Source organism: Dasypus novemcinctus, chromosome 2 (assembly GCF_030445035.2).
Source record: "Dasypus novemcinctus isolate mDasNov1 chromosome 2, mDasNov1.1.hap2, whole genome shotgun sequence".
NCBI lineage: Eukaryota > Metazoa > Chordata > Mammalia > Cingulata > Dasypodidae > Dasypus > Dasypus novemcinctus.
This window is the reverse complement of record NC_080674.1, coordinates 148,658,558-148,673,701: the sequence shown is the minus strand read 5'-3', so window position 1 is coordinate 148,673,701 and position 15,144 is coordinate 148,658,558. Positions and strand designations below refer to the sequence as shown.

The 15,144-nt window shown below is 43.2% G+C and overlaps 1 protein-coding gene across 1 annotated transcript; it reads right to left on the bottom strand.

Moving 5' to 3' along the window:
* Positions 1–1,750: 1,750 nt before the first annotated feature.
* Positions 1,751–15,076, bottom strand: IK (IK cytokine). The gene is made up of 20 exons (XM_058279914.1): positions 14,922–15,076; positions 14,328–14,394; positions 13,908–14,000; positions 13,320–13,379; positions 12,502–12,669; positions 12,217–12,331; positions 11,672–11,742; positions 11,533–11,579; positions 9,183–9,346; positions 7,776–7,884; positions 7,400–7,439; positions 7,032–7,251; positions 6,764–6,782; positions 5,071–5,148; positions 4,152–4,233; positions 3,838–3,895; positions 2,545–2,633; positions 2,239–2,347; positions 2,020–2,054; positions 1,751–1,931 (listed from the first exon to the last, which is right to left on the bottom strand). The coding sequence occupies exons 1-20, from the start codon at positions 14,935–14,937 to the stop codon at positions 1,904–1,906; spliced, it is 1,668 nt and encodes a 555-aa protein (XP_058135897.1). The 5' UTR covers positions 14,938–15,076; the 3' UTR covers positions 1,751–1,903.
* Between the last annotated feature and the right edge of the window lie 68 nt (positions 15,077–15,144).

Sequence of the window (15,144 nt, the reverse complement as noted above, 5' to 3'; positions counted from 1 at the left end):
AGAACACACAGCAAATAGACACAGAAAACAGACAACTGGGGGGGGGATGGGAAGAGGAGAGAAATAAAACAAATAAATAAAGGAGATTAAAGAAGTTAGGGACCTCAGAGAGGCTGTGTGGCCCACTGTGTGCTAGGAATGACTGGCAAAATTCCTACATGGTGTTGGAAGCCCTTGTCATTCACATGGCCAACCTGAGCGCCTCGGTCACTTCCTGGAGGCTTGGTGGTACTTAGCAGAATCCAAATTGTAAACTGGCAGCCAACCCAGGTGGTCTTGCTCCAAGTAACCTTCTAGGTATCTTCATCTAAGCCATCCATGTCTCTGAGTCCTTTTTCTTAATTGCAACCACTGCCTACAACCATGGTACTAGACTGTCACTGACTGTCTGAAAATGGCCATTCTAGGTGTTGTGTGAGATAGAGCCCAACTCCAGACCCATAGGTGCAATGTACAAAGCTGGCTTCCTCAGAAAGCCCTACCCATCATGGTAAAAATGATCAAAAGCAAAGAAAAATGGCTTACATGGCTTTTCAGCTTCCATTGGCTCAGAAAGCCCACAGGAATTGGGGTCAGGATAGGCTGTGGAAGCTGAGCATTCAGTAGGAAAAATTGGTGACACCCGAGGAAGCAGACTTGGCCCAATGGATAGGGCATCCGCCTACCACATGGGAGGTCCGCGGTTCAAACCCCGGACCTCCCTGACCCACGTGGAGCTGGCCCACGCACAGTGCTGATGTGTACAAGGAGTGCCCTGCCACGCAGGGGTGTCCCCCGCATAGGGGAGCCCCACGCACAGGGAGTGCGCCCCATAAGGAGAGATGCCCAGCACGAAAGAAAGTATAACTTGCCCAAGCATGGCACTGCACACATGGAGAACTGACACAACAAGATGATGCAACAAAAAGAAACACAGATTCCCAGTACTGGTGGTAAGGATAGAAGTGGTCACAGAAGAACACACAGCAAATGGACACAGAGCAGACAACTGGGGGGGAGAAGGGGAAAGAAATAAATAAAAAATCTTTAAAAAAAACAACAAAAACTGATGACCCCTGATGACAAGCACCAGAGCCAAGTGCTGGCAATGAGCATAGAGAAGGAAAGGGAGTAATTCAAAGCCCACGGAGTCCACCCACCCTGAGCCTTGGCACCAAACCTTTCAGGCTTAGGACAGGGCATATTTTATCTGCAGAGTCAGGAGAGGCCAGATGTACCAGCAAGGTGCTTCCCCAAGGTTACCCCTTAAATCAATGAGACAGTGATTTATGCTTGGCATGTTAAAGTTCTGGGGGGGGGCGGAATAAAAAAATTTTAAAATAATAATAAAGTTCTCAGGAGGGCATAGTTCACATAAGAAAGTTTCTATTCGCACAATTGATTTTCATCAGGTAAACTCACGAAGAGTCCTTTCCTACACAAGCTTGAAATCACATTGGCACAGCTCCATTGGGCTGACCCTAATCCCCAGAAAATCTCAGTGCCCTGAGACTAGGCCCCCAGGTGGGCCTGAATGAATCTGACATTTGAGACCGATGTCAGAGACCTTATGTTCCTTTATCTACCTCTCACCTACGAGGGGGACATTCTTTCCTTCTCCACTGTTCACACTGGCTAGTAAACCTCTTAATTGTCTAGGACGTTAAGACCACAGCTTGGGAAAGGACTGAGATGACTTTCTGCCCATGATTTTATACAGCCAATGGAATTAGCCAGGGGCCCTGGAGCAAGGATGCTCAAAACGGAGAAGAAAGGCTAAACAATTTTAATGGAACTAGATGATTATACAATGCAATTTTATACACATTCACAAAAACACTTTGCAGCCTTTCTGGGAATTGTTGAGAGAAAGTAGTGGGGAATACATCCTTGTGGAGATTCTTCTTGGAGCTGGAACTGGAGATTAGTATTTTGGTCTTTTGACTTCAACCCTGCAATGGAAGGAGAAATGGGTCAACCTAAGATGAATGCACCAAGCAATCCCCACCAATCTTACAGAGGAAGAATGATGATGCTCACCCATCAGCTTCCATCTTCTTCCTTTTCTCAATGATCTGCAAAGAGAACAGTGATAATCAATAGTCATGCTATGCTGCCAGTCCAAGCTCATCTAAGGCTTAAGGCTGACCCCTCTTCGACCTCCATGGCTCTCTAACCCCCTGCCCATTCCTGGGTCCATGGACTAGTATCTCCCTCCAGCTGGAGCCCTCTCCAGCCCTGAGGTGCAGTCCCACGTACTGCACTAATCTTCTTCCATTGGCGATCAAGTTCTGCCTTGTCATTGGTTTCTTTGAAGCGCCTGGTTTTCCGCCCTTCAGACATTTTGATGCCATACTGGAATGCAGCCCTGAGAACAAAAAGGGTGGATGGGGGACGAAGGCAGGGAGGTCATATAGCAGTAGCAAGGTTTTGCCAGAGGACCCTGTAGAGAGAGACCTATCTGGTAATATCTCAGCCAGACTGCACCCATTCACCAGATGTAAGCCTGTCTGCCCCATTACCACCCCCTCCTCAAACCCTGCCCATATTCAGCACCACACTCACTTAGGCAAAGCCTCCTTGTTGTTCATATACTCGCTGTATTCCTCCTGGGTATCAAAGTCCCAGCGGCCTAAGGGGCCCTTCTTGTTACCCTGTTACAGGACAAAATGGAAGATTGGGAAGGGAAACAAGAGGAGATATCAACAGAAATAGAATTTTGGCCCTTAATATAAAGCCAGACTCTCCCACAATCCCACACTCTCCTGAAGACCAAAGAGATTCTGCTTTCACTATTAATAAACCCTACCCTAATAAATAATAATGTTTATTACACACTTATTATGGGCCAGGCATTATTCTGACACTAAACACATATCTTACTTAACTCTCACAAAAACACTACAAAGTGGGAACTATATTTTGTCCATTTTCCTGATGGGTACCTGAGGAAACCAAGGCATAAAGAATAAAATAATTCAACAAAGTCACAAAACTCATCAACAGCCATGATAGGATTAATCAAAACTCCAAGTGGGAATTAAACCACGCTTTTTAAACCACTTAATACACTGAAAACAAGGGAAAGTAGAAGAGATTTCTTCACCATTATGGTATTAGTGTTTTTTATTTTGTTTAAGACTTAGAAGAAAACTTCATTCCTAGCTGGAATAAAATTAGGTCATTTTCTAAAGATTGCAAATCCTGCTCTTTCTACTTATGCACTAAGTGCTTGTTTCCTGCCTAGGATGGAAGTCAAACCCTTGCACTTTGTTGTAGGAAATAAAAGTAGATTCTTGGAAAACGGACTTTGGCCCAGTGGTTAGGGCGTCGTCTACCATATGGGAGGTCTGCGGTTCAAACCTCGGGCCTCCTTGACCCGTGTGGAGCTGGCCATGCGCAGCGCTGATGCACGCAAGGAGTGCCGTGCCACGCAAGGGTGTCCCCCGCGTGGGGGAGCCCCACGCGCAAGGAGTGCGCCCGTGAGGAGAGCCGCCCAGCGTGAAAAGAAAGAGCAGCCTGCCCAGGAATGGCGCCGCCCACACTTCCCGTACCGCTGAGGACAACAGAAGCGGACAAAGAAACAGGACGCAGCAAACAGACACCAAGAACAGACAACCAGGGGAGGGGGGGAATTAAATAAATAAATAAATCTTTAAAAAAAAAAAAAAAGTAGATTCTTAGACCTAATTCATTTGATCATGTAAAAAGACTTTAAGATAGTTAAGCTGCCCAAGATCCCACAATGCTGCAATTCAGTGTAAGGCCCGGTATATGGGACTCAGATCTTCTGGGGGGAGGAGGGTGTGTGTGCTAAAGAATACATGCCAAAGAGTCCCCACCCTTCCAACTCCTTACCTGGTCCATTTTGCTGTAGTCCACTTCCTCATCACTGTCCACAGCCATGTCATCCATCCTAAAAAGAAGCAACAGTTAAACAGATGCTGCAGAATCAAACTTGTATGCTTCCTCCCAAAGCTACCCAGTTATAAGGCTATATTCCTAGGACTGACCATCCCGCTAGACACCCCCACTCAGAATCTAACAGAATAGTACATCCAAGTAAGAAGTACCCCTGGATCACACCCAGTAAAATTCCTACCTCACCACCCCCACCCCCAACTTGATCTCCAATGATTCCAGTCACCCTTCTTGAGCAGGGTCTCACATACGTGGCTGGGTAGCACTCTGCATAACTGTTAGACATGCCAAAGAAATCTCCCAGCTGCTTCTTGTCCTCAGGCTTCTTCAGTGTATGCTGTGTTAAGGAAAGTACTAGAATTCCACCTACTTCTACAAAAAGCTTTAGGCAAGAGGGGCCAACATAAGAACTCTAAGGAGAGAACTATGAGCTTGAATGGATCCTCTGGGGAAGAGGCAAGACATGATTTTATCTCTGTCAAAATTTTAAAATTCAGCACAGGCAGGTACTTAAGGCAATAGTGCAGAGGTATAATCCTTATAAGTGGGACTATTTCAACTAGTCCCCACCTCATTGCCCCCAAGAACTGGGAATGGCAAAACTATTCTCAGTCGATGTATCCTGAAAATTATTGGAGTTATGGCAGAAGTGCTTTTTTGATTACCTGGTTTACGTTTTGCTGCTGCACTTATCTCAAAAAAATTTAGCTTTAATCTCCACAAGAAAACCAAAATGCCATGGCACTTAATGCTGTATTGACATCTTGTTGTAAACATACATGATAGTAATTTGTCATTGGCAACATGACCAGAGGGAGTATTTTTGTCATGATTTTATATATACTGACATGCTATTTCTGGTTAAACTTAAACATGCTTTACCTGCAGGGATTCTCTCACAACCCTCAATAACTTGAAATGCATATCCTTCTGAAAACCTCCTTTACTCACATGTAAACTGCTACATTTTGCAAAATGTCAATCTTCCAAAAATGTCCGTATTATTTCTATACATGCAGTATAGTAAAAATTTAGATGAAATTCCATAATTTTACTGGCATACTGTCACAAAAAAATCCATGCAGTTCAGAAATTGGAAAAAGAATAAAAAATCACAAAGGAGGGCGAGGTGGAGCAGGAATGAAAAGAGAACAGTAGTTTAAGGATATGATTCAGTGCCTTCCCAGCCAGCAGACCCTGCAAACTTCTCATTTATGGACTTGATCAACTCCTTGGCAGACCCAGGTCCTAGAGGGAGAAAGGAACTCTGCTCAGACTTCAAGAATCTCATAATCTTCACCCACCCCCAACACACCTCCAACCTGTGAGGTTTCATGTTTTTAAGCAGCAGAACTCTTTAATATAAAAACATTTTTAATACAAACTCTTAACTCAGGGGTTCTTAGCCAGAAGTCCACAGACAAGGGACCTCTGAAAAGATTTCAGGGAATCCATGAGCTTGAATTGAAAATTCAAAAAAATTATTCTTGTGGGGATGTGTTGGTACGGGTGTAATATATTTATTTTTAATAGAACAAATCCTTTATTCTGCTTCTTTGAAGATCATATACAACTTGGGTGTTTCATCATTTTAAAAATAACTACCAAAGAAGTGGAATAAAACATTTCATCTCTTTTGTCTCTTTTAACAAAGATTTCAACTGGTATGAAGACAATAATACTTGCCTCAAAGAACCATATATGATTGCACAGCATTAATTTTAATAAATGTAATTTACCTTTTCCATATTTAAAATTCCATTTTCTTCCAAATGCTTATTGAATAGTATCTTTTACTTATAATGAGCACTCTCATTGAATATCCTCATTGTTTTACTTATGATTTAGAACCTATCCTATTATAACTTTTAACTTTATCAACCAGTTTTCTTGTTTTAGACTCGGCTTACACTTTTGTTTGCTGCATTTTTAGCCAAAAGATAGAAATTGAAATGCATAATCATAGGATATATTTAAACTCCTGGTTATTGTTTTTCTGAAAAAGTCTTTAAATGTGTCATTTTCATAAAGAAAGATTAAAGAGAACCAGACATTTTGATAATGGAAAAGTGCATTTTATAGCTAGATATCTGGTTATTACACCTGATGAAGTTTCATGATTTTCATGATAGTGTAATGAGTATACTTCTCCATATATTTATTAAATAATACACAGTAGAGTGTGGACTTAGTATGATTTTATTTTGATGTAGCATGTTCTGAGTGCAGTGGATAACTGCCTGCAAAAAAGCTGGTAAGGATGGTGGAGATAGTTTTATGACACTGTAGGAAAACTCGAATTTCTAAATGTTTCCCAAAAATTACTGTTTGAACAGATATTGAACCGTATTAGGTTATCAGGTATTGAAATTATGGGAAAGTCATAAAACATAATTTTAAATAATCCTAAAATTTTTTAAATTTTAATTTAAAGACATGCCAATGTTGAGTGTCGTAAAACTATCTGCCACTACATTCTGTGTTTTTCACCCGACTAGGAAAGAGGTCTGTGGAACAAAAAAGGTTAAGAACCCCTGCTCTAACTAAAAATTATTTACTTGAGTTGAGATTGGGGTAGGGTGCCCAAAACACTGCCAGCTCAGCCTCTGGCACACCTTCTCAGAACCCCAGGACTAGAGGAATTACATCTAACAGAAAATACGCCCTGCCATTACCCAGGGCGATGGACAGAGCTCCAGACTAGTCCTCTGTCTATTCCATAAAGTAAGACATGGGCCTCATGAGACCCAGAATCAGGAAGTCCCACAATCCCATCCTTGCCAGCTCTGAACTCCCAGTCAGATTCCAAGTCCAGGGGAAAGCAGGACTGCTAGAAATGCAAGATGCTATAGATATAACCCACCTTTGTCAACATCCATTGGCTGCAAAGAAACAGAAACTGAGGTCAGTAGTGCCATAAAAAATTCCCACTCATCCTGCCCCAAATTTGAATCAATTCCCTACCCCAACTTGTCCCCATTTCCAGGATGGCTCCTATGCTGGGTGAGCTGCCCCAGTTACTGCTGTACAACCACAGGCTGCCTGTATTATAGACGGGTCATATACCTTAACAACTGGGAGCCAACGGGAGAAGCACCTCTACAGTCCTGTACCAGAGGCCCACATCTAACCTCATCATCCACTTTGGGCTTCTCAAAGTAGCTGTGCCTCTTCTTCTCCTCCTCTCTCTCCCGGTCCCGCTCCCGCTCCCGATCTCGTTCTCGCTCCCGCTCTCTGTCACGATCTCTGTCTCGCTCCCGATCACGCTCCCGTTCCCGATATCTCTCTCGCTCCTTGTCCCGAGGTGTCTTGGTCGTGGAGGGCACATAATCGCCAATGTCTTCAAAAATGCTAAGGAAAAAGACAGAGATCACTACCTGCAGAAGTCACACACTCTTCCATTTCTCCAGATTCTCAGACCAAGGATTACCAAAATGCCAAAAAAAAAGAAACACAGACCCTCTCCCTTAGATCAGGTGATCAGGGCTAAGATACATACTTCATGTCGGCCTCAGGAGGTTTCTTCTCTTCCAACTTCCCTGAAACATAAAGAAAGTGAGGAAAACATTTCTGAGTTAATTCCCACTTGCCTCACCATCCTTTCCAGTTCTTGCTGCCCTTTTAAACATCTTCTGCCAGAACAAGAGCTACCTATGCTGTCCCTCCTTTTACCTCAAACCTGACCACTGACTCCTAGGTGAGTCAAACAGGAAGAACCTGGACATAACAATCCCCTTGCTAACGGCTCCATGGCTCCCACTTTTCTCTGCTCCCCAGCTGCCTCCTAATGTCCTGAACAGAAGGGTCCAAGAATTTGGTTTCATCCCCAAGTGCCTCTACAGGGTTAAGGTTTCTCTTCCCAACCCTTCAGGTACCTTTATCTTTCTTCTTGAGCTTCTTGTTGCGGGTGCCCTGCCTCAGGTAGGAAAGGATCTGGGTGAGCTTACTGATGACAATATCATTTGTGGTCAGTGTAGTCTGGGCCTGAAAACCACAAGAAGTGAGAATGTTATCACACTGAGTAGGGGTCGCTTTGTTCACGTATCCATTCATTCATATACTCACTTAAACTGAAGAATGAGTTGGGGGAAGCAGATTTGGCTCAACTGATAGTGTGTCCACCTACCACATGGGAGGTCCAAGGTTCAAACCCAGGGCCTCCTGACCCATGTGGTGAGCTGGCCGATGTGCAGTGCTGATGTGTGCAAGGAGTGCTATGCCACATGGAGCCCCACACGCAAGGAGTGCGTCCCATAAAGGAGAGCCGCCCCATGCAAAAAAAAGTGCAGCCTGCCCAGGAGGCACCACACACACGGAGAGCTGACACAGCAAGATGACGCAACAAAAAGAGGCACAGATTCCGGGTACTGCTGACAAGAATGCAAGCAGACACAGAAGAACACATACAGCGAAGGGACACAGAGTGCAGACCACGGTGGAGTGGGGGTGGGAGGGAGAAATTAAAAAAAAAAAAAGAATGAATGAATTGGAATTAACTAGGTGAAGATTAGGAATGGAAGGGTTAGGAAAGTACATTCCAGAAAGATAAAACAGCATGCACAAAGGCCCTGGGTCTAAAGTGAAATCTAGCACATTTAAGAAGGCCAGAATGGCTAGAGAACATACAATAGGGAGACATGATAATGAAGAGGATGGGAAGGTCAAATGTTGCAGGGAGCTTATAAGCCATAAGGAAGATATCTGTTGTTTATCCTAAAAACAGTAAGAAACCAATGAAGGCTTCTAAACTATGATGAGACAAAAAACTGTATTTTGAAAAGATAACTCTGGCCATGTATAAAAAATGGAAACAGGGATGGGGAGATTGGGAGGTGATGGCTAAAGGATATGGGGTTTCTTTGTGGGCTGATGAAAATGTTCTAAATTTGACTGTGGTGATGGTTGCACAACTACATGAATATACTAAATAGCACTGAATTGTCCACTTTAAAGGGTGAATTGTACGTAAATTACATCTCAATAAAATAGTTACTAAAAAAAAAAAGGACACCCCCAAACAAAAACATATTGGAAAGGAACCAGAGTGGAAATAAGGAACCAATTAGAAGCCTCTTTTAATAGTTCCAGTAAGAGATGATGGCTTAGATTGGAAAGATATTGGTAGAGACAGAAAACAATGAATTGATTCAATTGAGATTTAGAAGATAAAGTCAACAGGACTTAGTGAAGGGTAACTGTTGGGCATGAGGTCCTAAGCAAGTTGAGACTGATTCCCTAGCCTAAGGCTTATGCAACAGCATCTCAGGACTTCGGTCACTCACCTCCATGGTGGGGCAATCAGCCTTGCTGCGAATAAGAGTAGTGGGGATGTCCGTGTCGGCATACTCATCATCCAAGTCCACCACATAGGCCATGCGACCCGGCAGGAACAGCTCATTCCTCTCATATGCTTTGCTCTTGAAGAGCATCCGATAAACATTGCGGCCTACAAAAAGGAGAACATCAAGTAGCCACTGAGAATCTCCTATTGTAACAGTAGCCATTTATTAAGTGTTGATCCTGTATTTGCTACCACACGAAGTGCTATACATGCCTTGCTTAATTCAACCTTTACAACAGTCCTAAAAGGGGGGCATTATTACCCTGTTTTTACTGATAAAAATATTAAGGCTGATGTATTATAAAAAGGAATCAAGTTCAGATATGTGAAACAATATAGCTGAACACTGAAGACATCATGTTGAATATGAAATAAGCCGCGTACAAAAGGACAACTATTGTATGATCTAACTGATCTGAAATAATTTTTTTAAAAATTTCTCTCTCCCCACATTCCCCCTGTTGTCTGTTCTGTGTGTCCATTAGCTGTGTGTTCTTCTGTGTCTGCTTATATTATCATTAGGTGGCTCCGGGAACCAATCCTGGGAACTTCCAGAGTGGGAGAAAAGCGATTACTCTTTTGTGCCACCTCAGATCCCCTGTTCTGCTAGTCTTATTTTCTTTCCTCTGTGTCTCGTCTCTTTTTTTTTTTTTCCTCTCCCCTTCCCCCACCCCAGTTGTCTGCTCTCTGTGTCCATTTGCTGTGTGTTCTTCTGTGTCCGCTTGTATTCTTATCATGCAGCACTGGGAAACTGTGTCTCTTTTTTGTTGTGTCATCTTGCTGCATCAGCTCTCCGTGGGTGTGGCGTCACTCCTGGGGAGGCTGCACTCTTTTTGCACAAGGCGGCTCTCCTTACGGGCGCACTCCTTGAGCATGGGGCTCCCCTACAAGGGGGACACCTGTGTGGCACGGCACTCCTTGTGCACATCGGCACTACGCATTGGCCAGCTCACCACACGGTCAGGAGGCCCTGGGTTTGAACCCTGGACCACCCACGTGGTAGGCTGATGCTCTATCAGTTAAGCCAAATCTACTTCCCATTCTGTTTCTCTTGTTGCCTTTTCTTGCTGCACCAGCTCTCCGCATTGGCCAGCACTCCTGTGCAGGGTGGCTTTTTCCCACGAGGTGGCATTCAGCATTCCCACACAGGGCGGCTCTCCTGCATAGGCCAGCACCTGCATGGGCCAGCTTGCCCTTACCAGGAGGCCCTAGGCGTCAAACCCTGGACCTCCTATATGGTAGATGGGAGTCCAATTGATTGAGCCACATCCATTTCCCTGAAATAATTTGAGTAAGCAAATTCCTAGAATCAGAAACTAGAATATAGGTTACCAGAATGAGGGAAGGGAATGGGGAGTTAGTGCTTAATTAGGAGTTTCTGTATGGGTGATGGAAAAGGTTTAATAATAGTAGTGATGACAGCACAACACTGTAAATGTAATTAACTCCACTGAATTATATATTAGAATATGGTTAAAAGGGGAAATTTTAAGTTGAATATGTATGTTACTAGTATACAAATTTAAAGAAAAACAAACAACAGTACAACACAAATAGTGAGCCCTAATGTAAATGCTGGACTATGGTTAATAGTGTAATTAAAAATTAATGTTTCCTCAACTGTAACAAAGTGTGGCAGTTTGATATTATTTATGAATTCCAAAAAGAGATTAATACATTATGTTTATAAACTGGTCTGTACCTCTCGACATGGTACCCTTCAAATGATTTAAATTCAAAGGCTTTATGTTTACTTAATTTAATCAAGATTAGGGCTTTGATATGACCAAGTCATTAGGGCATACACGGTTTAGTCCCTTCACCCTTGGTGGAATATATAAATGGACACTCAATCAAGATAGAAAAAAACACACAGGAGAAAAGAGCTCCATAGACACAGTGGAGGAGAGAGAAGACCCATTCACCTGATAGTTTGCAGCTGAAGAGACAGAGCCCTCCAGCCTACAGCTGAGCAGGTCCAGAAAGAAAGAAGCCCTCCAGCCTACAGCTGAGATAGGAAGAAGCTGGGCCCATGGAGCCTTAAGAGGAAAGAGGAAGGCTGAACCCACCCATTCTTTTACACCACCATATCAAGGGTACTATAAGACTAGCATTGCATTAGGCCCTGTGGAGAAAAAGGATGGTGTTTAAGGTCATACATACATATATATATGAAAAAGAGGAAAAAAAGCTGAGGGAAAGGAAGAGAGAAGTATATCCTAACCAGAGCATTAAATTCCCTACAATTCACCTAGAATCTGAGGCCACTAGTGTAGAAACTCTATACTCACCCAGGCGTGTTTTAAATTCAATCTTATTCTCAGGATCTTCATCTTTCCTTAAAAGACAAAAAATAAATTTTTGTTAAATGCCTTCCTACCACCTTAGGTTCCACCTTTCTAAACCCTCAAGCATGCCCTATGTATGTACTTGGTTTCCTTTTGGGGCTTTTCCATCAGTTCTTCCTCCTCTTTTTCTTTGCTGGCAATCTCAGCTCGTACCTAATGGGAAAAAGCAAATAGGGGTTAGACATTCATTCATTTACTTAAACAATTTATTATATATTTTTACAGAACACCCACTATACCTCACTGAGTCAGCTACTAAGAATACTAAACAAGACAGACATGGTCCTTGCCCTAATGGAACTTACAGCAGCAGAGAGAGAGAAATTAAATAAGTAATTTCAACAAAGTATGATTAGTGCTACGGTTAAGTGAAATAGAAGGATTGTGCAAGGGTGAAGAAAGTGAGAGAGAAGACATGAGGGATCTAACCATACCTGGGTAGTCAGGGAAGGCTCCTTCAAGACTGACTTGAAGGATAAGCAATAATTAGTCCTACAGAGGGGCCACCTAAGCCCTTTTTCTAGATTGTATGAGCTACCAGAAGTAGCTTCCCTTCTAGCCTCCAGAGCTCATCCAACAGTACTCAGCACTCTAGTAACTATCCTCTACCAACCCACCAGGGCTCACCTTCTGAAGCAGAGCAAAATCCAAGCCTTTCACCAAATGGGTGTGTTCCATATCACCACCCAAGAATTTGGACTCCTGGATCAACTGTCTTCTCTTCTCTGCAGCTGATTTGTCCCTGTAATAAGAGGCCACTTTAGAACAGTCCTTTGTGGGTGGAAGGTACCTCTAGAAACGGCTTGCGGTGGGATCCAGAAAGGAGGAAAGCCTGGGGATGAGTTCACAATGTGATTGCATGATTCTGAGATGCTGAGAGAACCATGCATGCCCTGCTCCCTCAGTACTCACGCCTCAGCAGTGGGGCCCACAGCTCTGTAGTTAGCTGTGGTGCTGATCAGCTCAGTTTCCTCATAATCTTTGTTCACCCCATCTCTCCGTTCCTTGGCACGGTCCCGGTACTTCTCTGCTAGCTCCCGCTCTCTCTCAATTTCTTGTTGGCGTAGCTTGGCATAATAACTGTCAATAGAGAAAAGAGAATATGTAAGACTCACCAGCTGCTATTCCAAGGTCAACAGAACTGTTCCTGCCTGTTTCCCTATACCCTCATACAACTCTCTATGGTGAAAACTCATATATGTGCTGACAGAAATGTTGACCGCTTCTCAATAGTCCTTAAAATCAGAACTACAGCATCTTTCAGCTTACAGAGATACTACTCTACTGTCACCTAGGGCCTGATGTCTGTTACTTCAGAACTCTTTAATGCCATCAGCTTTACATCACCAACTCTTTATATTTCTTTGGGTAGTTACTATGTGCCAGGTACTGATGCCAGACACTTATGTGAATTCTCAGTTGATCCTAATGACAACCTTATAGGAAAATAATTATCACTATCTCCCGTCTACTCTTGAGAAAAATTAAAGTTTGGAGAGGTTGAACAAAACACCCAAGGTATTTTGGGCATCTTCATTAGTTAATAACTAATGAATCAGAATAAAATACAGGGTTGACTCCGAAGCCCTATACTATCACTCTATGTATCACTCCTTCCCACTAAGAAAGCACAGAGCTTGAAGATAAAGGGAAACCAGTCTCTAGCCTCATAGCTAGCCCCTACTCCTTTCCCCAAACACTAACTACTTAAAACCTAATATCCCCTTCACCTTTTCTTTTTCCTTCTTCGTGCAGCTGGGTCTTCATCCTCATTGTACTCCCTTGGCATCCTAGAAGAGACAAGAAATTCACTGAAAGCAAAATACTACCATACCCTCAGAAGCCCCAGAAATTGGCCCTGAGAGCTGAAGAAAGACCTAGAATACTAACCTAAGCAACAGTTTTTTTATCAGGCAGAGATCCATATCAGTATTTGTAGGTGAGTGGTTCTCAAACTTTAGAAAGCATCATAACCGCCTGAGAGGACTAATTAAAATTTTATACCCCTAAGTATCTATGCCAGAGTCTGAGTCCACAGGACTGGAATGGGCCCAGAAATCTGCCCATTTATGCACCACCGGTGTCTCAAGGACAAGTAGTCCATAGAACACACTCTCAGAAACAGTGAGATCCCAGAGTATCCCACTCTTCACAGGAGCCTCAATCTCCACAAGCAGAAAATAAGATCCACAAACTTGAACAAAACGACTAGCCTTCCAGCTCCTAAGACATTCTGGTTCAGTAGATTTTTTGTAGAAAGGAATCAGTAGGAGCAAGGAATGAGATGGAGAACAGGCTTGGATCATCCAAGGACTTACTCATGGTGACGTGACTTAGACGGTGGTGCAGAGGTGGGTGCTGCCCTTGGGGTCATGAGAAGCTTCCTGAAGTCTTCATTTGTGAGTTTTGATCTAGGAAAAAAGGCAACGATTAAAAAATTAAAACGTGGTGAATTCTGCTAGAAATTAGGGAAATACAAATTAAAACAAAAACATGCATACTTTTTTTTACAATTACCTTTTTTTTAATAAATCGACTTTCCTGATACATATTAATAAAGCATACAATTCATCCAAAGTATATGATGATATTTGGTATAATCACATAGTTGTGCTTTCACCACTTCAATCATTATTAAACATATATACTTTTAATGCATCAGTGGTAACTATTATAAAGTTTAATAAATCAAGTAAGAGTGAGAACTTAGGAAATGGTCTTAAAATAAAAAAACTCACTGGTGGAAGGAATGAGGATCGTCCACATCATGGCCATCTGGGGCCAAAGGGTTGGAGAACGGTTCGCCTAAGATAATAAGTTAATATTAGCGTAATCAACTACTATAACTGGCCCTATGCAAAAGCTAGGGATTTGGCAGTGAACAATAGAGATGTGTTGCCTGTCCTTCTAGGTGCTCACAATCTAGTGAGGAAGAAAGGCAAGAACAGCAACGGTGACAAAACGTGTAACAGATGCTGAGATGGGAAAATACAAGGAGCTGTGGGAGCACAAAAGAGGAGCCCCTAAACCAGAACTGGAAGATCAGCAAAAACGTTCTGAAGACCACACCTAAAATACTATGTGAAAAATGAAAAGATGCAACCCAAGATAATACGATGGGAGAGGTGGTCCCACAAACAAAAACCGGAGGTCCTCAACTGGGGCAAGTAGGACACTGGTGGACATTCTGGAGCGTTCTGGCCTCAACCGACAGCTTCGCCCGAGTCCTCCCCATCCTCAAACATATACGGTCATCCCGTTTAAGCTCTGAAGCCTAAATAATGCGCCGAGTGCCCCGAGTCCCGCGGGAAGGGAGATGACCCAAGCCTTACTATCTCGCTCCGGCATCTTGTCCGCGCTCTTACAACGCCAGCAAGAACCGAGGCTCTAACAACACAGCAGCTACAGCCTTTACTCTCAAAGCACGTCAGAAATCAACCCACAGTGCTTTGTGTTCCTACGCCTTTCCGCATCCTGCCGCTCCTTCTGCGCATTACCTTGGGGGAGGAGCTAACGTACTCTTATGTCATTGGCTAAATCTGCCTCAACTCCTAT